Raw genomic sequence first — 27,997 nt, forward strand, 5'->3', positions numbered from 1 at the left:
AACCTAACTGATTCATTTTTTGTCAAAATCAAACTAAGTTTAATTTTGGACCCTTTGGACCTTAATGTAGACCAATTTGAAAAAGGGACCAAAAGTTAAGAATCTACATACACAGTTAAATTCGGCATATCAAAGAACCCCAATTATTCAATTTTGATGAAATCAAACAAAGTTTAATTTTGGACCCGTTGGGCCCCTTATTCTGTTGGGACCAAAACTCCCAAAATCAATACTAACCTTCCTTTTGTAGTCATTAACATTGTGTTTAAATTTCATTGATTTCTATTTACTTAAACTAAAGTTATTGTGCGAAAACCAAGAATAATGCTTATTTGGGCCCTTTTTTGGCCCCTAATTCCTAAACTGTTGAAACCAAAACTCCCAAAATCAATCCCAACCGTTCTTTTGTGGTCATAAAACTTGTGTGAAAATTTCATAGATTTCTATTAACTTAAACTAAAGTTATAGTGTGAAAACCAAGAAAATGCTTATTTGGGCCCTTTTTGGCCCCTAATTCCTAAAATGTTGGGACCAAAACTCCCAAAATCAATACCAACCTTCCTTTTGTGGTCATAAACCTTGTGTTAAAATTTCATAGATTTCCATTCACTTTTACTAAAGTTAGAGTGCGAAAACTAAAAGTATTCGGACGACGACGACGACGACGACGACGACGCAGACGACGACGCCAACGTGATAGCAATATACGACGAAATTTTTTTCAAATTTTGCGGTCGTATAAAAAAAGGCAGGACAGGAGTTTTGAGTAAAATAAAATCAAATGGTAGATCCCTTATTTTAACACTGAATTACCAATAGCCTTAATGTAATGTATTTTGTAAGTAATTCCTGGTTGTGTCTTCTTTTTTCTTTTTCTTTCAATTAAACCAATACCCTAAAGCGAGTGTAAACCTTTGTCAATAATTTATTCTGAGGAACAGTATTAGAGATCATAAGAATTTATAGAAACAATTAAAAGTCATAAGAATTCGGAGGAACAATATAAGTCTTAGAGATTATAATAACTCAGAGGAACAATAAAAAGTCACAAGGCTTCTGAGGAACAGCAAGAGATCATAAGAATTCGGATGAACAATCAAAAGGCATAAGAATTCGGAGGAACAATAAAAAGTCATAAGAATTCTGAGGAACAATAAGATATAAGAATTTGGAGGAACAATAAGATATCATAAGAGTTCGGAGGAACAATAAGATATCATAAGAATTCGGAAGAACAATAAGAGATCATAGGAATTCTTATGATACTAGTTGACAATTCATAACATATGTACAATTGGCTAACGAAAGAGGTTTATATTGATGAATAGAAAGTGACATTCACCTGCAATTTACCTGTGCACAATCGGCGCAAATGAAAGATCGAAAGGTATAGAGAAATACATATTTACAATATATACAATATTCAATAAATACAATTTGTACAAGACATGTTACAAAAATAATTAATAGCGGTGGCGTCACTATAGATAAAGCCAGGAGTTCACACAGATTTATTTATAGTTTTGATAAATTTGCAGAGTTTAATCAACTTTACCTTCTTTTTTGATGACATTAATAATTTATACTTTAAAATATTTGGCTTTGTGTAGCTATACTTTTCTATGTAATTTTTCCTCTCCTTTAAAAAAAAAATTGGCATTCCAAAATAAAGTTCATTGTTTTTACACAAAGTACAGTTTCTATTTTGTCTGCTGGTGTTTAACCATCTACCAGCTTCAATGGGTAATTTATGATTCGTCGTCCTAAATCTGCAAAATTCTACAAGATTTTTGTTATCAAAAATATCTAAATAAGCTTCAGAACTAAAATTATCTTTAAATACTTTCTTCTAACAGTAAGTGCCAATTCTGTTCAAATTGGTCTTTTAGGTTTCTACTAACTGTAAGACGTAGCCAATTCAAATTAATAAAAGTTTGTGAATTCCAAATATGTTAAGCCACATTCATTCAAAATATTTTTTATGTTATCTAACCATACAAATTTGTCTCCATTTACAAATGACAATTGAAAACATAAGTTATAGACAATTTTTGACAATTTTGACTCCTTTCCAGAAAGAATTTTACCCTAGAATGATCATTCTATTTTTTATGTCAATTTCTAAAGCACAAGTTTAGACTAAATTCGTAAATTTCGATAAATGTTTATGAAGAGAGAGAAATTAACCGTCATATACTATTTATAGACGTAAGACAGAAAAGTCCTTATAATTTCAAAATCTATTTATACAGTTTCTTAGAGAAATATAAACACACCGGTGAATTATTTAGAAAAGTAGGAATTCTATTTTTCCCTTAATGTCTAGAAGAAGAAAACAATACACAAAAAAAAATATAACCTCAAATGTTTCAAACTATTGTGCTTTACTCTTCCTATGAAAAGAATTTAATTTGCTTTCATTGATAATAAAAAGATTTTATTAATTTCCATAAAACAATAACGACAAAGGAATTATTATATATCTCTTTCTTTAAATACTTTACTTTACTCTTCTTTGTTCAATTTTACGCTCGGAATGTGGATTGTTTTTAATTTATATATACTGTAACTTATTATATGACAGTCATCTTAAAAATAATCAAAGTAGTAAAAAACCTACAGTCCGGGTCCGGCATTCAGTCCGGGTCCGGCGGCCAGTCCGGGTCCGGGTCCGGGTTTCATACCAAAGTCCGGGTCCGGAGTCCGGTCCGGTCCGGGTTTCAGTGCGTACCCCGCCTGTAGCCTCTCATTTCTAGAAGTTTTATATAGAAATAACGTTGTGTCCAGTTGTGTCCGCCTGTAGCCCCATATTCAGAAGTTTTATATAGAAATAACGTTGTGTCCAGTTGTGTCCACCTGTAGCCCCCATATTCAAAAGTTTCATATAGAAATAACGTTGTGTCCAGTTGTGTCCGCCTGTAGCCCCCCATATTCAGAAGTTTTATATAGGATTAGTACTGTGTACAGCTGTGTCCACCTGTAGCCAGCATATTTTTAAGTTTTATATAGAAATAACGTTGTGGCCAGCTGTGTCCGCCTAAATCACAAGTTTTACATAACACTGGGCTACTGTAACCACTATAATAGACATTGATTGTTTATCTGTTTATATAGTTTTATCGCTATTTTGTGCATTTTTCCTTTGATCTTTTTTTTGTGATAATTTTCATATCATGCTTCTCGCTTGAGATGGAAAAGTTATCGCTAGAAACTAAGGAGGCCACGTGGCGTTGCTAACGAAATTGACATGAAATTGACAACGTCGTCATAGGTAAAATAGCGATAAACAGATTACCATTGGTCACTGTCCCGGCTCAAGCGAGAAAAGCAATCTCGTTGAGATGATCAACGATAATCTATAAATATATATACGTGTCCATGTATCCCCGGACACAAAATGCATGCTAACTATATTTTGCACCGAAAATAGGACATATCTAAATATATAGAATCGGGATGAATTTACCCATATGGAGCCTCTGAAAGTTTCCTTCTATTTTCATCCAAGTACGCACATGCGCAAAGTTAACTCTCGAATGCACATCCTCTATGGATTTTTGGGCTATTGGTACTTTACGGAACGGAACGGAACGGAATTTCATTTAAGGTATCCAAAGGGGGCATTTATCAAAATTTCGAAAAATCTTTAAAACAAAACAAACTTTAAAATTTCTGTGTTTTACGGTTTTCCATATACAAATAACACAAATGTATACTTAATCTCATCTTCACAGGTGAAATGTGTAATAATGTATAACATCGGGAAATATTCTGTAGATGAATATGTCGGATTGTCCTGATAAATTATCATGAAATTAACGCATTTGCAAGTCATGCATTATGATATCTAGACTGACCTCACGTCGTCCTTGATTAATCTGATTTAAACTTTTTAATTTATTTTTCCGTTCCGTTCCGTTCCGTTCCGCAAAGTACCAATTGCTCTGAGGAATTGGTATTTAACGGAAAAAACGGAAACAGACATCTTTAATGTAATTAAAGCAGTATGATAAAAAAAAAATTGTCTGACACCTCTTTTTACATGAGTGGTATGTGTTTTAGATAGCATTTTCGACTTGATCAATAATAAAAAATTTAACACAAAGGCAGGTTACACAAAAAGTCTTTCTCCTTCAATCGGTAATTATATTTAAAAAAAGAGGCCTTCAACAGCCCGTTCCGACGATGATTAGAGACAGTGATCAAGTTGAATCTGATTTAAACTTTTTAATTTATTTTTCCGTTCCGTTCCGTTCCGCAAAGTACCAATTGCTCTGAGGAATTAGTATTTAACGGAAAAAACGGAAACAGACATCTTTAATGTAATTAAAGCAGTATGATAAAAAAAATTGTCTGACACCTCTTTTTGCATGAGTGGTATGTGTTTTAGATAGCATTTTCGACTTGATCAATAATAAAAAATTTAACACAAAGGCAGGTTACACAAAAAGTCTTTCTCCTTCCATCGGTAATTATATTTTAAAAAGGGGGCCTTCAACAGCCCGTTCCGACGATGATTAGAGACAGTGATCAAGTTGAATCTGATTTAAACTTTTTAATTTATTTTTCCGTTCCGTTCCGTTCCGCAAAGTACCAATTGCTCTGAGGAATTAGTATTTAACGGAAAAAACGGAAACAGACATCTTTAATGTAATTAAAGCAGTATGATAAAAAAAATTTGTCTGACACCTCTTTTTGCATGAGTGGTATGTGTTTTAGATAGCATTTTCGACTTGATCAATAATAAAAAATTTAACACAAAGGTAGGTTACACAAAAAGTCTTTCTCCTTCCATCGGTAATTATATTTAAAAAAAAAAGGCCTTCAACAGCCCGTTCCGACGATGATTAGAGACAGTGATCAAGTTGAATCTGATTTAAACTTTTTAATTTATTTTTCCGTTCCGTTCCGTTCCGCAAAGTACCAATTGCTCTGAGGAATTAGTATTTAACGGAAAAAACGGAAACAGACATCTTTAATGTAATTAAAGCAGTATGATAAAAAAAATTGTCTGACACCTCTTTTTGCATGAGTGGTATGTGTTTTAGATAGCATTTTCGACTTGATCAATAATAAAAAATTTAACACAAAGGTAGGTTACACAAAAAGTCTTTCTCCTTCCATCGGTAATTATATTTTAAAAAAGAGGCCTTCAACAGCCCGTTCCAACGATGCTTAGAGACAGTGATCAAGTTGAATCTGATTTAAACTTTTTAATTTATTTTTCCGTTCCGTTCCGTTCCGCAAAGTACCAATTGCTCTGAGGAATTAGTGTTTAACGGAAAAAACGGAAACAGACATCTTTAATGTAATTAAAGCAGTATGATAAAAAAAATTGTCTGACACCTCTTTTTGCATGAGTGGTATGTGTTTTAGATAGCATTTTCGACTTGATCAATAATAAAAAATTTAACACAAAGGCAGGTTACACAAAAAGTCTTTCTCCTTCCATCGGTAATTATATTTTAAAAAAGGGGCCTTCAACAGCCCGTTCCGACGATGATTAGAGACAGTGATCAAGTTGAATCTGATTTAAACTTTTTAATTTAAGCAATAGAGATACAGCGCAACATGTGAAAAAAAACCCTCTTTTTTTTACAAAAAACGCAATAACTCGAAAATATAAAAATGAATCATCACCAAAAAGTATACAGATCTTTAGATTAATATAACAAAGAAGTGTGTAAAGTTTTAAGCAATAATCATAAATCGTTTTTGAGATATGGTGCGACATGTACCCCCCCCCTTTTTTTTTTACAAAATACTCAATAACTCAAAAATGAAATTTTGAATCATCACCAAAAAGTGTACAGATATTAAGATTAATATAACTAAGAAGTATTTAAAGTTTTAGGCCATAATCAAGAATCGTTTTTGAGATACGGTGCGACATGTGAAAAAAACACACCCCTGTTTTAGTTACAAAGTGCCGTAACTCAAAAAGATGTAATCTTATTTTCACAAAAAAAGTATACAGATCATTTTACCATCATAAGAAACAACTATGTTAAGTTTCATGAAATTTGGATAAGTCGTTCTCAAGTTACGGTGCGACATGTTTACACCGGACAGACGGACAGACGGACGGACGGACGGACGGACACTGGACATTTGTATACCATAATACGTCCCGTCAAAATTGACGGACGTATAAAAAATAACACAAAGACAGGTTAGACAAAAGGTCTTTCTACTTCCATTGGTAATTATAAATTAAAAAAGGGGCCTTCCGAAGATGATTAGAAACAGTGATCAAGTTGAATCTGATTTAAACTTTTTAATTTATTTTTCCGTTCCGTTCCGTTCCGCAAAGTACCAATTGCTCTGAGGAATTAGTATTTAACGGAAAAAACGGAAACAGACATCTTTAATGTAATTAAAGCAGTATGATAAAAAAAAAATTGTCTGACACCTCTTTTTGCATGAGTGGTATGTGTTTTAGATAGCATTTTCGACTTGATCAATAATAAAAAATTGAACACAAATGCAGGTTACACAAAAAGTCTTTCTCTTTCCATCGGTAATTATATTTTAAAAAAGAGGCCTTCAGCATTCCCGACCAGATTAATAATTAAGAATTTAACACAAAGGCCGGATAGACAAAAAGTCTTACATTGGGTACCAACCAGTCTTGTAAATCATTTTCAATTTCCGGTGCATGTGTCAAAACATGGATGGCAAAAAATAATCCAGTTTTTCCTGTTTTGTATTCCGGACTTTTTTCGATTTGATAAAAAAAATATGGTGTTTTTGAGGGATATCAAATTATGAAATTGGAATGATATGATGTTCACAGGAGGTGATGCGACCATGTGAAAACAGCAAACAGAAAGTAGAAACAAGTCTTAATTAACTTCAATGCGTTATAACTTTGTAATCGTAGTGGCATGGTACCCTTTCTTTAGTTAAATCACGGTATAACATTTCTACGATCTGATATGTAAATAAAATGTTATTTCTATGAATCCATTTAAAAAACACATCAAAGATCAGCTGCATTGCATGTCAGCCTATGGAGCAGCCAATTACATCAATGCAACCATTGAAGAATTTGTATGTAAGTTACCGCCATTGAGTGGGCGGGGCTGGTAAATTTACCCTTGTAAATATGTCTGTCTACTACTTAAATAGGTATTAATGGCGGCAACCCTCGCGGAATATGAACATGATATTATAGCTCACTCGCGGGTATTGCGGCAGATTGCCATTTCATTGTAAAAGGTAAAGCCCTCACTTTGTTGTCATTCCGAAATAGAATACTTGTACATATTTTTTTTGCTAAGCCTGCCGATATTGAACCAATATTCCATGTGTGAGTGAATAATGTCGAGTTTCAGATCTAGCTCGCAATTATTTTTGTTTGGCACACTTTTAACGGAAGTTTAGCTTTATTAGTTTTATTTTTTTTTGCGTGAACCCCATTTATTAGCGAGATTGGACTATGTCTATGGGCCATTCGATCTCCTCGGTAGGAAGATTCTCGGAACGTCTCAAACATTTATACTGAACTCTTTGTTGGTGAATTTCACAACACATAAACACATTCTAGCTAGTGTCGGTCATGAGAATAAATAAAATAAGTAAATATAAATAAAAATCACTGAAGAACATATCATTAAATAATATTTAAACTATATGACCCTTCTATTTTTAACATAAATAATGACAACATGTTAAATTGAGAAATTAACAACATGGGTTAATGAATTTTTATCTTTTAACAAGTGGACTTTTATAAACTTATTAATTTTAAGTTTTATCCATTTTTGAATTTTAAAAACAAATGTTTTAAGCTCATGGCAGTATGATCTGTACAGTGTAAATACAAGTTTTTACCTTTTATTCTTTTATTCTTATTATTTTTGTTTTACTAAAACAAAGTTACATAATTTAAGTAATAGAATTTTAATATTTTATAATAAATACGCATTTTATAAAATATCTAAACTAGTATATTTTTAATGCGGTGACCCTGCAAATAGGGTGGACTTCCAAAGAAGAAGAAGAAGATCATTTATACAGTACGATTTCTGCGATCTCGATTAATGTGCTATACCATGAGTTAATTAAATTAGAAACGCATACGTAAGTTTCATGAAATACAAGCTTTGTCCAAATAGATGGTTTGAGGTTATTTCATTTAATCGTAGAGATACCAAAGTCCGTCAATGCATAGAATAGCAGAACATCTTTAAAATTAGAATTATAATGATTCGTATCAAGGTTGCAAATTTTGCCGTGATAAATTTGAAGCATCTTGAAATTGATTTTTTTCAAAATGAAATTAACTTTCATTTAGACCTGTAATTTTTCAAGTAAAATTTGACTCTGAAATGGACTTAGAACCATTAGAAAATTTTGTTTGATTAATTTTTGCCAGATTTCATTAATTTTCTTCAAGGTATTTTTTTGCCATGTTATCATATGAATACCCGGACTTCTAATATTGTTTTCACAAAAATAACTATGAACTTAGTATCGTCATTCAAGTTTTTTAGATGAAAATAACAAATCTTCCAACAAAATGACTAAAATGTATAAAACCAATGCATGAATATCGCCCAGCAAACATCCATGTAATCTATATTTATTGTAGCATGCTAACATAAGAAATCAGAGCTATTTAAAACGTTTCTCTTGTTAAAATGTTTCTTAGGAGAGGATCTGTTTTTGCCAAACTTTTAACAATTATTTAAGAGTGCTCAACTAAATAGAAATTTGTATAGTGAAAAAGTCTTCTCTATAATGATAACAATTATCTTTGCTGTTTCTGAACACCTCAAATATATGTACACAACTCTTAACATGGGCGATCTAATATTAAACAGAATTTTAATTTAACTAAACAAGTTGTACTATTACACCATTGCTCTTGAGGGTATAGAGCGCTCACGGCGACTTGAACAGCGCCTCATTATATAGATCAAGATCCGAAATCGGCAGCTTTTAATTATGCGTGTTATATTTGTTTATTGCTTTTTTTTTTCTAGAAACCGGAAACGCTGTTTTTCTCGCTTTTTATTGGTTTACATTTAGTAGTGAGTGCAAGTAAAGGGGTCTCTTATAACTTACTATATTGGATGTGCTTTGTTCATTGTTGAATGCCATTAGGCATACGATGTTTTATTGGGGTATACATCTTTATTAGTTCGTCTTTTGATAAAAGTTGTCTCATTTGTAATCATACCCATTATGTCTGCTATGTTTATATAGACTACACTGCATTGGCTCTGCGATTCCAGTTTCCTTCTGTCGTCGTCAGGCAAGTATAATATTACATGAACATTCCTTCTGTCATCGTTGATTGAATTTATTTCCAAAAGAAGAATCATGAAATTTATAGTAGGATAAACAAAGAAGATTAACACATAAATTTTTATTTATATTCAAACCAAATTGATCAAAATTCAAATCCCGTGTCTACTCTCAAAAAGTTTGCGTACAAGGATCTGACAACACTCCGTTTTACTTTCTGTCCTGGTAGTTTTTACATCAGCTAATAAAAATTTAAGCTTTCAAATTTTAAAAGTGTGTATTAATCCGACAAATTAAGAGAACCTCAAAAGATCTTTAAACAGAAAGTAAAATTGAGCGTTTTCAGATCCTTATAAGCAACGTATCGACACATTTTATATGATCTTTAGGGACGGACCATTTAACTTGCAGAAGGGGAGGCATGCGCGCATTTTTTTTTAATTTTTGGGAAGTGGCGCGACAAATTATTTTTTTTCAAATTTAACATTATTTTTTATGGTAAATATCCTCTGTCAAAATTTTTTTTCTCCCTTTGCTGGCCAAATTATTTATTTTCTCTATTCAGAATCAACATATTTATTTACGAAAAAAACATGCCCCCCCCTCCACCCCCCCTCCCCCAATTGCAAGTTAATTGGTCCGTCCCTTAGTTTAGTCCGATTGTATTCAAACTGACGAAAAGGTCAGTCATTCGATTTTTTGGCCTTCGCAATAAGGTAATATGTCCCGGGATATTGAATTTATGTCAGTTTTCAAATTTCTTATGAAAATGAGATGAAATAATGAATTTATTTTTCTTTCAAACCAAACCCCCAATAAGGTTCTCGTATTGCTTATCTTTTTTTAAAAGATAGCAACATGGGGCCGTGTCAACGAAGCTGTCCTAGGACTAGGACATGTCTTAGGATGGTCTTAGGACACGTCTTAGTCCTAAGTCAGGTTAACGAAGGTGTCCTAAAATAAGATATGTCCTAAATTTGGTCCTAAAGTTAGGATATATAAATAGGTGTCTTAGGATGGTTCTAAAGGTTACGATGTCCTAAAACGAAATAAAATCAACAAATGTTGCAAAAATTCATTAATAAAAATACTAATACAATAATAAACTAGTATAATGTTATAAAAAATAAACTAATTAAACAAAATTTTTCAATATTTCTTAAAGATTCAATTGTGTTACATTATTTTCAATTTGTAGACAAATTTGTTATTTAAATTGCTTCCAGATATAAAAAAAAAAAAGCGTTCATAGTATTTAGTTTGAGTTTTGGGAATAATAAGCATATTACAAGACATTTGTGTGGGTGTGCGAAATTACATTGAGATATTGCGAACAAGTCATTTGGTGAAATGCTTTACTATTAACTAAAATTGCTTTTCTGTACACAACTCTATATGAAATGAACATCAAGAGAAAATCTCCAAAAAGTATGTTTGGCGATGTCATATCGTTACGCTCATACATTTATATGGAATAAATGGGGCTGTCCTTTTTGCTTAAAAAATACTATCATCATGAGTAACATTTTTTGCACCTAACCAAACGGTGCTATGTCAATTTAAATGTGGGGGAAAATGACTTCCTTTTACTTAATCCTTATTTAATACATGCAATGAAATCGAGTGGACCCAAAGACAAAAAAATTTACATACTAACATTAAATTCCCACACGAATCGAATATCTCATTTAACAAAGTTGTGTGACTATTTAGTTTTGTTGTCGTATGCAATTCACTTGTATTTTTTTGTCGTGTATAATAACGTTCTACAAGTATTACGTTAAAACTTTTATTTTGCATAAATTGTTTTCCATAAAAGAGTCCTCCTTTCTGCAATTACACATATAGTGAAATAGAACAAAAATATATGTCATTGAATTCCCTACATATTTTTTTCAATTAAATAAATGTGTTAGGATGGTCTTAGGACCATCGTAGTTAGGACTATCCTAAGATAGCTTTGTTTTACATCCTAAGACATGTCTCAGACACGTCCTAAGACCATCCTAAATAATGTCCTAAGACATATCTTAGGACATATCCTAGGATACTTTCATTGACACGGCCCCTGTTTTAATTACGGAGTGCAGGACTCCTCCAAATACGCGCCTGAATACAGTGTTTTTACTTTAAAATTGCATTAAGACAGTACATATTCCAACTTGTTTGAGCACGCCTAAAGATTTTTGACGTGAAATTATAAGTGTATAATGATAACTTGCAGATTGGATGCATTTTATGTTATAATTGGCCTTATTGGAATTACGATCCATGTCAACTTTAACTTGCATTAACCTCGGGGTCATTCGTATAAATAAATAAATAAATAATTAAATAAGAATAAATAAATAAATCTTTATTTAAAGAGAGTAACTCATTTGGATTAAATCAATTTTCAATAAGGCTCTCTATAGACACAATATTAACAACATGAATAAACATGAATAAACATAATCTACTACTACGTTTTTTTTTAACGACCTTGACTAAAGCCCTTGCACGGTTGATATAAACCAAATCAATCTAGCAATACACAATGATGAATAATAGTATAAATATTAAATTACATAAACAAATACATGAACAAAACGGATTACATGATAGTGTTTTGAGTTTTATTGTTAAAATATATAATGATTTGTAAGTATACTTGAATGACGAAACATTTTTTTGATTTTTTGATTTCTTTGGATAGTGAATTCCACACCTTTTGACCACTAAAAGAAAAGCTTGGTTTGTATAATTCTGTATTTGATTTTGGAACAATAAAATTATCTGAAAATGACAGTCGAGTACTGTATGACTGTTTGCTATTTGTAGTTACAATAAGATTTGACAAGTATTGGGGTACCAATCCATTGTTTTATTCATCCATTAATAAGGACTTGTGGTATAATATTCTATTACATGTATTTACTGGAATTATTCCAGATTCTTTAAAAAGTTCAACAGATGGTTTTTGAAAATCGTGTTCATTTAAAATAATTCTAGCTTCCCTTTTTTGTAATTTAAGCAAACTGTCGATTAAAAATGTGTTACAGTTGCCCCATATTGAACAACAGTAGTCAAAATTTGGAAGAATGTATGCATTATAAAATAAAATTCTTGCATTATGATTTTAATATTTCTTGTTGCTTTTTAGTAGAGCTAAAGGAAGAATTTACCTTAAAGTTTTTAATAACATATTTGATATGATCAGACCAAGACAGAGTTGCGTCCACAAAAATACCAAGGACTTGTTCACGCTGACTTTCATTAATATATTGATTATTAATGAAGATATTAAAAGGTTCATTACACATGACAGAAAGTTTGTGTTTTGAACATAAACACATTTTCTTTGTTTTGGATACATTGATTAACATTTTGTTTTCATCACACCAATGAGAAATATTTTCTAACACAGTATTTAGTGTCTGGCTATACAACTTTTGTTTTTACCAGTAACAGAAATAGTACTATCATCAGCAAAAAGATCACTGTTATGATTTGGATTACACAAAGGCAAAAAATTAATGAATAATAAGAATAATATGGGACCTTAAACGAACCCTTGAGGTACACCTGTTTTTACTTTTAATACACCTGAAAAAGTATTTGAAATGTATACAACCTGCTGTCTATCAGATAGATATGAAGTAAGCCAGTGCAGTGAAGAATAAGAAAATCTGTATTTTTGTAATTTCTGGAGGAGCAGTTTATGATGAAGAACATCAGAAGCTTTACAAAGATCCAGAAATACTGCTCCTACTAATTCGCCTTCATCAATTGCTTTTAACCATTTATCTAACAAAGTTGTCATGGCAGTTTGACAGGAATGGTTCGAACGAAAACCTGAGTGCAGGACATACAACAGTATATATGTGTCCGTATAGTTCATTAAATAAGTTTTTACGTGTCTCTCAAGTATTTTAGATACTAATTGTAAAAATGCAATTGGTCTGTAATTAAATACATCATTTTTTAACATTTATTTTCAAAAACTGGTATGACTTTAGCTAGTTTGAATAATGATGGAGAAACTGATTTTTTAATGCTTGAATTAAAAATTTGACATAAGGGAACTGAAATAAGATGAGAAGTAATTTTTAAAAACTTTGCACTGATATTATCAAGACTGCTTTTATTACATTACAGATGCCTGTTTCCGTTCGATTCCGTTAAATACCAATTCCTCAGAGCAATTGGTATTTTGCAGAACTGAACGGAAATCAGATTCAACTTGATCACTGTTTCTAATTATCTTCGGAAGGCCCCTTTTTTAATTTATAATTACCAATGGAAGTAGAAAGACCTTTTGTCTAACCTGTCTTTGTGTTATTTTTTATACGTCCGTCAATTTTGACGGGACGTATTATGGTATACAAATGTCCAGTGTCCGTCCGTCCGTCTGTCCGTCTGTCCGGTGTAAACATGTCGCACCGTAACTTGAGAACGACTTATCCAAATTTCATGAAACTTAACATAGTTGTTTCTTATGATTGTAAAATGATCTGTATACTTTTTTTGTGAAAATAAGATTACATCTTTTTGAGTTACGGCACTTTGTAACTAAAACAGGGGTGTGTTTTTTTCACATGTCGCACCGTATCTCAAAAACGATTCTTGATTATTCGACACTGTATGGAGAAGTGGTCTGTGGAAAAAACTACAGAACAGTGGTATAAAAGGGAAAATATTTACTGTTATTTTTAATATGTATAACAATATTAAATCATGTGTAAAATACAACAACCAACAGTCAGAATATTTTCCCTGTCTAACTGGTGTAAGACAGGGGGAAAATCTATCTCCCTTTCTCTTTTCTATTTTTTTAAATGACTTAGAAAAATTCTTTATTGATTTAGGTGGATGTCCCCTTGAGATAGTTAAAGAAAAATGTCAAAATGAGTTAAATTCAATTATGAAACTGTTTGCCATACTGTACGCTGATGATACCGTCATTCTGGCGGATTCAGCAGAAAGTATGCAAAATGCACTAAATATTTTTCAAAACTACTGTGAATTATGGAAACTTGAAGTTAATGTTACAAAAACAAAAAGTATGGTATTTAGTAAAGGCAAAGTGCGAAGGAAATTTGAATTTAAATTACAAGGCAAAAATATAGAATTAGTCGATACCTACTCATATCTTGGGCTCATATTTAAATGTAATGGTACTTTCAATGAGGCGAAGAAAAAATTGGTTAATCAAGCACAAAAAGCATTATACAGCTTGTACAAAAGTATTAGAAATCAAGCCATCCCATTGGATTTACAGCTTAAAATGTTTGATGCCATGGTAGAGCCTATTCTTTTATATGGGTGTGAGATTTGGGGATACGAAAACCTGAAAATTTTAGAACAAATTCACTTAAATTTTTGTAAACGTATTCTAAGAGTAAGATCTTCAACGCCTAACTATATGGTATATGGAGAATTAGGCAGATTTCCATTAGAAATAAAAGTCAAAATAAGAATGACATCATTTTGGAGAAGGATAATGCATGGTGACAAATTAAGTAGTAATATGTATAGATTATTATTAAGTTTAATGCAAAATAGCGGTCAATCATTCAAATGGCTGAACTTTATAGAATCAATATTTAATGATACAGGACTAGGATATGTGTTTGTCAATCAAGATAGTGCTGACTACAAACATCTGATAAAACAGGTTTTACAAGACCAATATATACAAAAATGGCATCAAGATGTCCAATTATCTTCCCGAGGTGTATTTTATTCTAGTTATAAAAACTGTTTTGGATTTGAAAATTATTTAATAAAAATACCGGAAAATGCAAGAATCTGGATGACAAAATTAAGAACGTCTAATATAAAAATTCCCATTGAAACTGGGCGTTGGCACAATATTCCGGCGGAGGACAGAAAATGTCACATATGTAAAGAAAGTGTAGGAGACGAATTTCACTATCTTTTTATATGCAAGTCTCCTCAACTGGTTACTTTTAGAGAACAACATATCCCTAGTTATTATACGAAGCATCCAAGTAAACAGAAATTATCTGTAATGTTATCTTACTGTAATGTCAATTTATATAGACAGGTGGCAGCTTTTATCAAAAAGCTGAATAACCTATTGTGATATGTATATTAATTTGTCTTATTTTTTTTAAATTTTTTTTTATTGTCTTATTTTATTTTTTTTTAAATTATATTGTTTTTTATTTTATTTTTTATTAATGTTACCTTTGTATTATAAATCATGTTTACCATTGTATATATGTACCTCATGTTACACATTTATGTGTCTGAGCGTTGCTTTACAATAAAATCTTGAAATCTTGATTATGGCCTAAAACTTTAAATACTTCTTAGTTATATTAATCTTAATATCTGTATACTTTTTGGTGATGATTCAAAATTTCATTTTTGAGTTATTGAGTATTTTGTAAAAAAAAAAGGGGGGGGGGTTACATGTCGCACCATATCTCAAAAACGATTTATGATTATTGCTTAAAACTTTACACACTTCTTTGTTATATTAATCTAAAGATCTGTATACTTTTTGGTGATGATTCATTTTTATATTTTCGAGTTATTGCGTTTTTTGTAAAAAAAAGAGGTTTTTTTTTCACATGTTGCGCTGTATCTCTATTGCTTAAATTAAAAAGTTTAAATCAGATTCAACTTGATCACTGTCTCTAATCATCGTCGGAACGGGCTGTTGAAGGCCCCTTTTTTAAAATATAATTACCGATGGAAGGAGAAAGACTTTTTGTGTAACCTGCCTTTGTGTTAAATTTTTTATTATTGATCAAGTCGAAAATGCTATCTAAAACACATACCACTCATGCAAAAAGAGGTGTCAGACAATTTTTTTTATCATACTGCTTTAATTACATTAAAGATGTCTGTTTCCGTTTTTTCCGTTAAACACTAATTCCTCAGAGCAATTGGTACTTTGCGGAACGGAACGGAACGGAAAAATAAATTAAAAAGTTTAAATCAGATTCAACTTGATCACTGTCTCTAATCATCGTTGGAACGGGCTGTTGAAGGCCTCTTTTTTAAAATATAATTACCGATGGAAGGAGAAAGACTTTTTGTGTAACCTACCTTTGTGTTAAATTTTTTATTATTGATCAAGTCGAAAATGCTATCTAAAACACATACCACTCATGCAAAAAGAGGTGTCAGACAATTTTTTTTATCATACTGCTTTAATTACATTAAAGATGTCTGTTTCCGTTTTTTCCGTTAAATACTAATTCCTCAGAGCAATTGGTACTTTGCGGAACGGAACGGAACGGAAAAATAAATTAAAAAGTTTAAATCAGATTCAACTTGATCACTGTCTCTAATCATCGTCGGAACGGGCTGTTGAAGGCCTTTTTTTTTTTAAATATAATTACCGATGGAAGGAGAAAGACTTTTTGTGTAACCTACCTTTGTGTTAAATTTTTTATTATTGATCAAGTCGAAAATGCTATCTAAAACACATACCACTCATGCAAAAAGAGGTGTCAGACAATTTTTTTTTATCATACTGCTTTAATTACATTAAAGATGTCTGTTTCCGTTTTTTCCGTTAAATACTAATTCCTCAGAGCAATTGGTACTTTGCGGAACGGAACGGAACGGAAAAATAAATTAAAAAGTTTAAATCAGATTCAACTTGATCACTGTCTCTAATCATCGTCGGAACGGGCTGTTGAAGGCCTCTTTTTTAAAATATAATTACCGATGGAAGGAGAAAGACTTTTTGTGTAACCTACCTTTGTGTTAAATTTTTTATTATTGATCAAGTCGAAAATGCTATCTAAAACACATACCACTCATGCAAAAAGAGGTGTCAGACAATTTTTTTTTATCATACTGCTTTAATTACATTAAAGATGTCTGTTTCCGTTTTTTCCGTTAAATACTAATTCCTCAGAGCAATTGGTACTTTGCGGAACGGAACGGAACGGAAAAATAAATTAAAAAGTTTAAATCAGATTCAACTTGATCACTGTCTCTAATCATCGTCGGAACGGGCTGTTGAAGGCCTCTTTTTTAAAATATAATTACCGATGGAAGGAGAAAGACTTTTTGTGTAACCTGCCTTTGTGTTAAATTTTTTATTATTGATCAAGTCGAAAATGCTATCTAAAACACATACCACTCATGCAAAAAGAGGTGTCAGACAATTTTTTTTTATCATACTGCTTTAATTACATTAAAGATGTCTGTTTCCGTTTTTTCCGTTAAATACTAATTCCTCAGAGCAATTGGTACTTTGCGGAACGGAACGGAACGGAAAAATAAATTAAAAAGTTTAAATCAGATTCAACTTGATCACTGTCTCTAATCATCGTTGGAACGGGCTGTTGAAGGCCTCTTTTTTAAAATATAATTACCGATGGAAGGAGAAAGACTTTTTGTGTAACCTACCTTTGTGTTAAATTTTTTATTATTGATCAAGTCGAAAATGCTATCTAAAACACATACCACTCATGCAAAAAGAGGTGTCAGACAATTTTTTTTTATCATACTGCTTTAATTACATTAAAGATGTCTGTTTCCGTTTTTTCCGTTAAATACTAATTCCTCAGAGCAATTGGTACTTTGCGGAACGGAACGGAACGGAAAAATAAATTAAAAAGTTTAAATCAGATTCATTTTGATCACTGTCTCTAATCAAGGACGACGTGAGGTCAGTCTAGATATCATAATGCATGACTTGCAAATGCGTTAATTTCATGATAATTTATCAGGACAATCCGACATATTCATCTACAGAATATTTCCCGATGTTATACATTATTACACATTTCACCTGTGAAGATGAGATTAAGCATACATTTGTGTTATTTGTATATGGAAAACCGTAAAACACAGAAATTTTAAAGTTTGTTTTGTTTTAAAGATTTTTCGAAATTTTGATAAATGCCCCCTTTGGATACCTTAAATGAAATTCCGTTCCGTTCCGTTCCGTTCCGTTCCGTTCCGTAAAGTACCAATAGCCGAATTTTGTACATCAGGAGTTTGTAAACATTGACCGATAAGACAACAATTTGAAACAAAAATGAAATGTTGGCATGCTTAAAAGTAAGACAAGAAGAAGTCCAACCGACGTATAACCTCTGAAACAACTGCCATGTGCTTAAACGAAAGAAATCCTCTAAAACCTGAAAACCAGATGTCCCACTTCGTACACAAACTGTATCATGTATGTTGACTCCTCCACATGTGCTTACATTTACCAATCTCATATACCAAATATTTATGTAAATGAACTATACCATTAATTGTAACATACGTTACGTTAGGTATAAGTAATGTGCAAAGTTAATAACTTACACAACCTCTTGTAATAAAAAGGGGGGGGGTCAGTTTGTAGATCATTACAATACCCTCTGTTTTAAGTGAGGTCCTCCGAACTTCAAATTTAAATAAAGGCATAAAACATTAAAACTGTTGACTTCATTTATATATATATATATATATATGATGCGAAAAATGTCACTGTTCATAAAACAACTTGTCACAATTGAAGTCAAATCACTGACTACTGTTTGAGCATCTATCTATCTATAAGGATGATATCTTCTATCTCTATAGTCCCTGTACTCTCTACTATCTCTATGATTGTCCCTATTATCCCTATTACTATTTTCTCTAATTTCTCTGTTGTCTTTATCTGCAGTTTTTTGTTCATTGTTATCCCTTAACCACTGGTTTAACCCTTTTAGTTCATTAGCCATTTTATTGAAAGCCTTGGTTTGCTCCCCGACCATTGAGATTAATTGTTTCACATTTTCTTCCCCTAGTTTAAAACTCTTGTTTATAAATTTGGATGCTTCTTTCAAGTTCTTGTTCAGTTGGGAGGTGAAGTTTTGCATTTGCTTGTCCATTTCCTCTTTGGACGTTGATTTGGATGATGTTGAAGAGGATGTTGTTGAAGAATTGTCGGATTCTAATCTTGGTGTTTCAACAACTGTAGTCACATGCACCACCTCAGTATTATCCAAATCACCTGACGCAACTGTAACAGCATCATATTCTCCCATCTCATCTCTTTCCTCAGAAGACGGCAGAACTGCCAGTATCTGCTGACTCAGAGTATTTGCTTCTGGCACTTTAAGACATTCCTCCACAGTATGTGCCGCTGTCCTTCCATTTTCCTTTCTTTTCTGGCTGTAATGCTCCTGGCTTTTCTCTTTGTTGAAGGCAACAATGTCATCACTGGATATAAAATACGGCATGTCAGAGTGTCCAAAGAAACTGTCAGGGTTGATGGTAACTCCTGACGTCTTCTGGATACCCACTATCTTCTTGTGCACAGGATATGTGTCAACATGCTTTGCTAGTTCCTCCTGTGTGTCACACCTGTAGTCACACAGGGTGCACCAATATGGACACTGTGTGGCTAGCAAGTGTTGTTTTCTTATATGATTGACGACGTATTTGTATGAGTTGATCACTGGTTTGGAAGTCTGGCACCTTACGCACTCATACGCATTCCCTCTCTTTGAAACAGGTGCCTTTGCATTTAAGATATTTGAAGCCATCTGAAAAACATAAGAAGTTTACATTAAGTAAAATTCCCTTTTTCTAATACACTAACAACTTTTAAAATATATATACAAAGTGCCACATTAGACTTTGGTGTGATTTATACCTTATACTGCTACATACAACTGGGAACCAGATAAAAAAGTTTGAAACTAGGACTGATCTCTAAATTTGGGTCGGATCTCTGAAATTGGGTCTGATCTCTGAATGACAAAAGTTCCTCATTTTCATTCACCCCTAGCATTTGGGTACTCTTAAAGCTCAGGCAAATGGGAATTAACATCCAAGTCCTTTGCAATATTCAAATTATTATTACCGGTAACCAAATTCTCAAAATATTCACAGTAAGAATTTCTCTTCTTACTTTTTAACACTCATATAAAACATTATTATCACTAAACATCTCAACACATGGTTTTTGTGTGGGCAAGTGGGAATTAACATCCAGGTCCCTTACAGCAACCACAAAACATAATCACAAATCAAAAATCCTATAATTCTCCATCTATAACTCATAAAAGCATCTTCAACACATGGTTTTGTTTGGGCAAGTGGGAATTAACATCCAGGTCCCTCACAGTAACCAAAAATAAAATAAATTAATAGCCCCTCTGAACTATTTTCATTCATCAATAACTGGTAACTAAATTTCACTTTAGTCATTCAGAAATCAGCATTCAATTTATCTTGAATAATTTTCCTATTATTTATACTCAAAACTATTAACGGTAGCATAACTTTTAGGTCAACAGTTAAAAGGGACCAGTTATTTTACTGTCTTCTTGAAAATCCATGTCTTTTATTTTTAACGTCAGTAAAAACAACATATGTTGAACCTTTATTTCCTCAACTTCCAATAAAACAAACATATAACTTTTGCAAAAGTATAACCTTTTACAATTTTAATAAATAGAACAATAATTATTACATAATAACATACACAACTATTTCAGACACATTAAATCCAAATATAAACTGCCAACCAGTCTAATTCAGATATACATATATACACATTTTCTATTCCACACAAATATTTAAAATTTTATTAAATATGTTTATTGATTCTTTAGTTTTCTCTTCACTGTTAGTAGCCATTTTGGTGGATTATCTCCCTTGTAAGGTTTTAACTTGTTGTGGTGAATTAACTTTTCTGTTCCATCTCTTGCCAACTGTAGAACAAAGTTTAACTCACTCATCTTTCTTTTGATGATATATGGGCCACTATATGTCTTTTCTAACTTAGGAGCTACACCTTTGATCCTATTTTCATTCAGGTACCATACTAAATCACCTTGTTCATACTTGTACACAGATATTTTGGAGTCATAAATTTCTTTATGTCTTCTTGCTTCAGACCCTAGATGTTTTCTAGCCACATCATGTGAAATTTGCATATGTTCCTTAAGGTAATCTACATATTCCCCATATGAGGTGATGTCCTGTGGAATATATTTGGTCGTACTTCCATATGCTAATTCTGCTGGGATCCTGACTTCTCGTCCTAGCATAAGCAAATTTGGAGTCATTCCAGTAGAAGCGTGGACTGTTGATCTATAAGCAGACGCGAGGCAACCTAAGTTGAGATCCCAGTTCTCTTGTTGTCCCCTTAGATATGCTTTTATCATCCTCACTAGTGTTTTGTTGAACCTTTCTGCTACTGCATTGCCTTTTGGGTTTTTCGAACTTGTCCTAGTTTTCCTGACTTCAAGCATTCTGCAGAGTTCCTTGAAAATGTTACTTTCATAATTCCTTCCTTGATCACTGTGAATTGAAAGAGGTGATCCAAACCGTGCGATTACCTCATTTAATATAACCGATGCACATGTCTCCGCATTCTGATTAGGAACAGGAAAGATCTCCACCCATTTTGTAAAATGATCGGTTACAACAAGTACATACTTGTTGTTTCTTGGAGTTGTTGGTAATGGCCCTTATATGTCAGTTGCTAGGCAGTCAAGTGGTGCTCCCGTCAACAGCGACCCTAAGGGTGCCTTTGGCTTCTTTTGTGGAAATTTATTTGCTTCACATATGTCACATCGCATAATATAATTGTTTACTTCTTCTTTTAAATTATACCAATAGTACTTCTGTAGTAGTTTTTGGGCTGTTCTCTTACTTCCAAGATGACCTGAGAGGATGCAATCATGAGCCTGGAATATAATATTCTTTCTTAACTGCTTTGGTACCAAACACTGATAATAGTCCCCTGTTCCATCCATTTTTGAAAATTTTCTGATAATCACATCATTTATGAGACAAAGAGTATCCCATATTATCCAATAATGTCTAGTTTCAGGGCTTGATATCACCATTTCTTCTTTTGTTGGTCTTTTGTCAGCTTTCAGACCTTCGTAGATAGGTTTGAAGTACTGGTCCTCCTGTTGAGCCTTTGCTAATGTTGTATTACAAACTGTTGGCCAATTTTCTATGTTGGTCTTAGCTGTTTTTAAGTCAGCTGTATCTCTTTTATCCTTTTGTGTTTGATTTCGAGTTTGCACGCCTCTTGCACTGTTCTGCATCATATGTTTACCCTCTGCTATTAATTCTTGTCCATCACAATTGATTACCTCCCTTAATTCTGCCTTTTTACCAATATCTTTATACTGGCTTATCTCCCCTTCCACTATTAGGTTTGGTGTTTCTTGTCTTTTGTCAGGTGTTTCTAAAATCATTTCTTCTGCTCTTTTTTGACACTTTTTGCATGGACCACATTTCAATGGTTCTTGTGTATCTATATTTGGACACTCACAGTCATGTGGATTATCACAGCGGCTAAGTGCATCTGCATGACCCATTTTTTTACCAGCTCGATACTCAATTGAAAAATTGTATGCTGATAGTACCTCAATCCAACGCGCTATTCTTCCTCTTGGTTCCTTAAGTCTGAATAACCAGATTAAGGCCTGATGGTCGCTTCTTATCTTAAACTTTCTCCCTAAAAGATATTGTCTGAAGTAATCAACAAAATATCTCACAGCCAATAATTCTTGTTGTGTTATACAGTAATTTCTTTCAGCTCGGTTTAAAGAACGACTAGCGTATGCTATTACTCTTTCTCTTCCTTCTTGTACCTGCTGTAAAACTGCTCCTATTCCTGTTCCAGATGCATCAACATCAAGTATGAATTCATCTGCATTGTTAGGATGACCCATTATATTTGCTCCTGTTAACTCTTGTTTTATTTTATGAAATGCTGTCTTGCACTGATCTGTCCACACAAATTTCTTCCCCTTTTTTGTAAGATCAGTCATAGGTCTGACTATATCCGCATAGTTCTTTACAAATCTTCTGTAGAAAGATCCCATACCTAATATGTGCTTCACCTGTTTGATATTGAACGGTGTTGGCTATTGCAGGATCTTAGCAATATTCTGATGGCATGGTTTCACCCCTTCTGCTGATACTTGGTGCCCAAGGAACGTTATAGTTTTTTGTAACAGTTCACATTTCTCTGGTTGTAGTTTAAGATTTGCATCCATTATTCTTTTTAAAACTTCTGTCAGTCTGTTTAAATGTTCTTCTAGTGTGGTGCCAAAGACCACAATATCATCTATATAGATGATTGCTGTTGTCCACTGTAATCCTTGTAGTATCAGTTCCATAGTTCTTTGAGATGTTGCTGCACTCCCATTTAGTCCCATTGGCATGGTTAAAAATTCAAAATGTTCATATTTAGTGCAAAATGCTGTCTTTTGTATATCTTGTTTTTTAACTGGTATTTGATAATACGAACTTGTCAAGTCTAAAGAACTGAAAAAGGTTGATCCAGCTACTGCATTTATACAGTCAGTTATTCTCGGTAACGGAAACGCTGAAACATTTCGTGTCACTAGATTTACCCTGCGAAAATCAATGCATGGTCTCATCTTTCCACTTTTCTTCTTTACAAGTACAATAGGACTGGCCCATGGTGATGAAGACTCTCTTATTATTCCCTTTTTCTGTAGTTCAATAATAGCTTCTTTTTCTGCCTCTGCATATGCTAGTGGGACTCTTCTTGGATGCTGTTTAATAGGAACTGCATCGCCTGTGTCAATTGTATGTTCTGTTAAACTAGTAAGTCCAATATCACTATCATTCTTTGAAAAACATTCTTGAAACTTGATCAAAACTTCCCCAACTTGTATCTTTTCTTGAAAAGGTTTTTGTCTTTTGTTGATTTTCTATACAATTCTTGTAAGTGAAATGGTATTTTTCTTTCTATTTCTTCATCTTTATTAATAACTTTGACAGTTGGTTCAAAATCTTTCTCCACTTTGGGTACCAGAAACTGTATTCTTCTAATAGCATTGTTATCTGCTTCATGCATGTTGGACTGAAAATCTTCAATTGCAAAAAATCTTGTTTCTCCTTCTTGTCTTTCTGCATATGCCAGTATTGCATCCTGATTGATGGAGGCAGATGTTGAATAAGGATTCATTACACGGATTTGATTGGTTACCATATCTTTTATGTCAACTAATGTAGCTGCCATTTGCAGTGAGTACCTTTCCTCAAAATTTGAAGCAGGTTCAATAAAAAATTCTGTATTCACATTATAATCATCTTCTTCTCTTCTTTCAATGTAAATATCAATAACAGCCTCTGTATAACCTGGAATTTCATAGTGGTCAGCTGAAATTACCCTCCTAGCTCTGTCTACTCCTACCTGTATTACAGGTATTTCTACACCTCTAAGTATAATGATACCCCTACTCAGTATAACGTCGGCTGGTCCACTAGGATCATTCTGTAAAATATCCATCCCAAGTAAACACTCGTCTTCAATTTCTGCTATAACTAGCTCTTTCTCAAGCTCTAGTGCTCCTAGTTTTAAAGAAAATGTAGCTTTTCCCAATTCTTTTATTGGTGTCCCCCCTGCACCTGCTAAACTTGAAGATTTAGAAAGAATGAACTTATTGCCTGTATTCAACTGGTTGAATATTTTAGTTGATAAAACTGTTCTTGATGCTCCAGTATCAACAGTATATACTATTGGCTTATTTTGTATTTTTCCTTTAATATATGCACCATGATATTCTGGAATTTTCTTTAATAAGTTTCCTTCATATTTTTTTGTGTCTACTGGTTGTCGTTGGCCTTGCTTGAAAAGGGCTCCCTGTTGGCCATCTGAGGTTGCCCCATGTAGTTTAAAGAATTTCTGTTTTGTCCTTGGCTTTGCCTGCTGTAATTATTTGCATTTCTGTTAAAATTGGATCTTGGAGCTAGGCAATTCCTACTAATATGGCCGGGCTGATTACAATTATAACAGACAATTGGCTTTCTTGGCTCTGATTTACTGTCCACTCCCTGTATTTGTGTTTCCAGTACTTTTATCCTATCCAGCAACTGTTGAATCACTTCTTTATTCTGATTGTCGTTTTGGTTACTAGTCTCTGAATTTTTAATTTCTTTATTCTTATGGTCAATCTCTTCTGTAGAATTAGGTCCATTTTGTTTCTGATTTTGTGCTCGCTTTAGCCTATATGCTGTATCACATGTTTTTTCTTCCTCTTCTTCAATCTCTGTTTCACTATCACTACACTCATAAAGTGGGCTAGCTCTCCTTATATTTTTCTGCATTCTTCTCTCATATGGCTCTTTAAATTTACTTGATCTTCTCTCACACAAGCACTCAACAACTAAATATACAGCTTCGTCTATATCGTCTGGTTTCTTCACATAATTCACAAAAAATCTAACCTCTTCATCTAATATACCCCTCATGAACCTCTCAAGCAGGTCTTCTTTTCTTTGTTGTCTGTCTCTGCTGGGATAAGCTTTGTGGTGCAATCTTTTTAACTCAGCAGCATATTCCTCTGCCTTTTCTCCAGGTTTCTGATTTCTGCTAGCAAATCTAGCTTTAAATGATTTTTCATTTTCAATTACTCTATATCTGTAGCTTAGTTCTCTTACTAGTTCAGTGTATCTTTCTAACACTCCTGTTGGTAGTTGTGTGAATACAAAATCTCCTGCTTCTCCTTGAATTCTAGGCAGTAGCTCATCAAGCTTCTCTTCATCTGTCCAGCTCCTCCTTCTTGCTATTGCCTCAAATCTGTTTATCCAAACTTTCCAGTCGTCCTTTCCATTAAATGCAGGTAACTTCGGATTTGAATTATTTACTGTCCTGTCACTTCTTGTGTGTGTCTGTCTATCTGTCACCAAAGATGGCTGTTGTGATAAAGGTCTGTACTCAGTAGGTCTTGGTATGTAGTAGTCTTGAAAACCTGTAATTCCATTATGTCTTACTTCTTGCCTTGGTGCAGCATACACGTTCTCTTGTCTGTGTTGGTTTGCTGTCCTGAATTCTGGACTTCTTTGTCTGTTTGTTTCCCTGTTGGAAACACGATCTCCTTGGCCTGAGCAATCTTGAAAATCTTGAAATCTTGTGTTCTGGTAATGCATGTTTTCTATATATCTTTCTGGTCTCCTAAAAATGTCCTTATCGGGTCCGTTATGTTCGCTTGTTCTTTGTCTGTCATTTCCTTCCATGTGACTGTGTGCATTCATTAATGGTCTAGCCCGGTTATCTTCATTACATCTACTTACAAATCTCTCATGTAATAATTGTTGACCCTCTGCTTCTAAAGGTGTTCTTGTCTTGAGCCTCTCAGTACTGTGTTGGTCCATACATCCAGATTCTTCCTCGATAGTTTGGAGACCTCCTGACGCTCTTGAACTGTTGTCTAATTCCTCTAGTGCTGTCATGACAGTTCCGTTTATAGGTGTTGATATTTCACGTCTAAAAATAGCGTTGTTCGAACCGTTTGCTGTGAAGATTTTCAAGTTGCCGGTTTTCACTCTATCGGCATTTTCTTCGTGACCCTCATTACTTCTTTTCAGGATGTTTGCCGTATGTTGATTGATTTCTTCATCATCATATTCCTCATCTTGTGGTTCACACATCTCCATTTCTGAAATGTAATCTTTATTTTTGTCTTTTTGTGACCTTGCTGCCTTTCGTCTTCCCATGTTTTCGTAATTTATGCACGTTTAACAATAGAATGTCTTTATATCTTTTTTTCAAACCCGAGTCGTTTTTTCCAAATTAACTTGAAAAAATCACGTACACGTAAACCAACGATTTCACTTCCAAAAGTTTTGAATCTAAAACGTTAAAAATTTCAAAATCGCTTGAAAATTTATTACAGTACAGTTCACTAAATTTTATTAATCAGGCTGTATAGTTCGATCTCACGAAATAACTCGCAAGTTTAATAAACGAAGCTATATCGCACCGCCGGCCACCACTTTATATGTCACGGGTTTGCATGGGTAGCGTGTACGTGACACATTTAACTCTACTAATAAAATAAGGATGCGGTTCATGGGATGGGGAAAATTACGTTAATCAAATCGAGAAATAATGTAATACATGTATACAATATATGATTTATTTGATTTCTAATGCTATTTTTATGACAGGATTTCAAACGTTACAATAAAGTTAATTTGTTCTTTAATTGTCTTTTTCTTTACTTTGACTTCATGAGCTAATCTTTTTAAACGGGCTAGTCTGCCTTGTACCAAATATTCGAGCCTTGTACCAAATATTCGAGCCTTATATCAAATCAATATATCGAGATTAACCCCGTATATGAATAAATATGTGTACGCAAATGTTCTCTTTTCGGAATTATGTCCGATTAGAACTCACTTCAGCCACTTGTTGAAGTATAAATTTATATTTTCGTCCTGAATAGCTTGTTTCTTCTTGAAATTTGTAATAAATTGTGAGAATCACCTCAGTAAAGTAATTTTAAAGCTTAAATAAGCTATAATATATATATATGTTTTTATAACAAAGTCATTAAATAAAATAAATTTTCTCTGTACCTTTTCTTTTTGTGAATTCTGTAATTTTTCCCTTATGTCCTATCCGCTTTGATTGTCGAATCCCAGAACCCCGAATAAGCCAAACGCTCTTGTTTTTATATTACGATGCTATGTAGCTATAGCAATTGCTAAAATTTAGCTGTCCCCATGGTGTCCCCATAGTTACAGCTAAGAGTGGCGCGAAATTCGCCATCTCTTAGGTAACGATTAGAATCTCGTATTTTCATCCCAACACCGTGTTACTTCTTTTTACTACCAATATAATAAAGCTTTCGTTAAATAAACCTCAAATAAACTTTATTTCATTGAAAACTATTACCAAATATAGAATCGGGATGAATTTACCCATATGGAGCCTCTGAAAGTTTCCTTCTATTTTCATCCAAGTACGCACATGCGCAAAGTAAACTCTCGAATACACATC

At 33.1% G+C, this 27,997-nt stretch overlaps 2 protein-coding genes across 2 annotated transcripts in view; one reads left to right on the forward strand and one right to left on the reverse strand.

Annotated features, from left to right (window-relative positions):
• Positions 1-27,997, forward strand: part of LOC139520542 (uncharacterized) — a 135,186-nt gene that overhangs the window by 56,786 nt on the left and 50,403 nt on the right. The window lies entirely within an intron of this gene.
• Positions 18,215-27,988, reverse strand: LOC139520543 (uncharacterized). Its single transcript, XM_071313275.1, has 2 exons — positions 27,574-27,988; positions 18,215-19,754 (listed from the first exon to the last, which is right to left on the reverse strand). The coding sequence occupies exon 2, from the start codon at positions 19,752-19,754 to the stop codon at positions 18,771-18,773; it is 984 nt and encodes a 327-aa protein (XP_071169376.1). The 5' UTR covers positions 27,574-27,988; the 3' UTR covers positions 18,215-18,770.

This window comes from Mytilus edulis, chromosome 4, assembly GCF_963676685.1.
Source record: "Mytilus edulis chromosome 4, xbMytEdul2.2, whole genome shotgun sequence".
Lineage (NCBI taxonomy): Eukaryota > Metazoa > Mollusca > Bivalvia > Mytilida > Mytilidae > Mytilus > Mytilus edulis.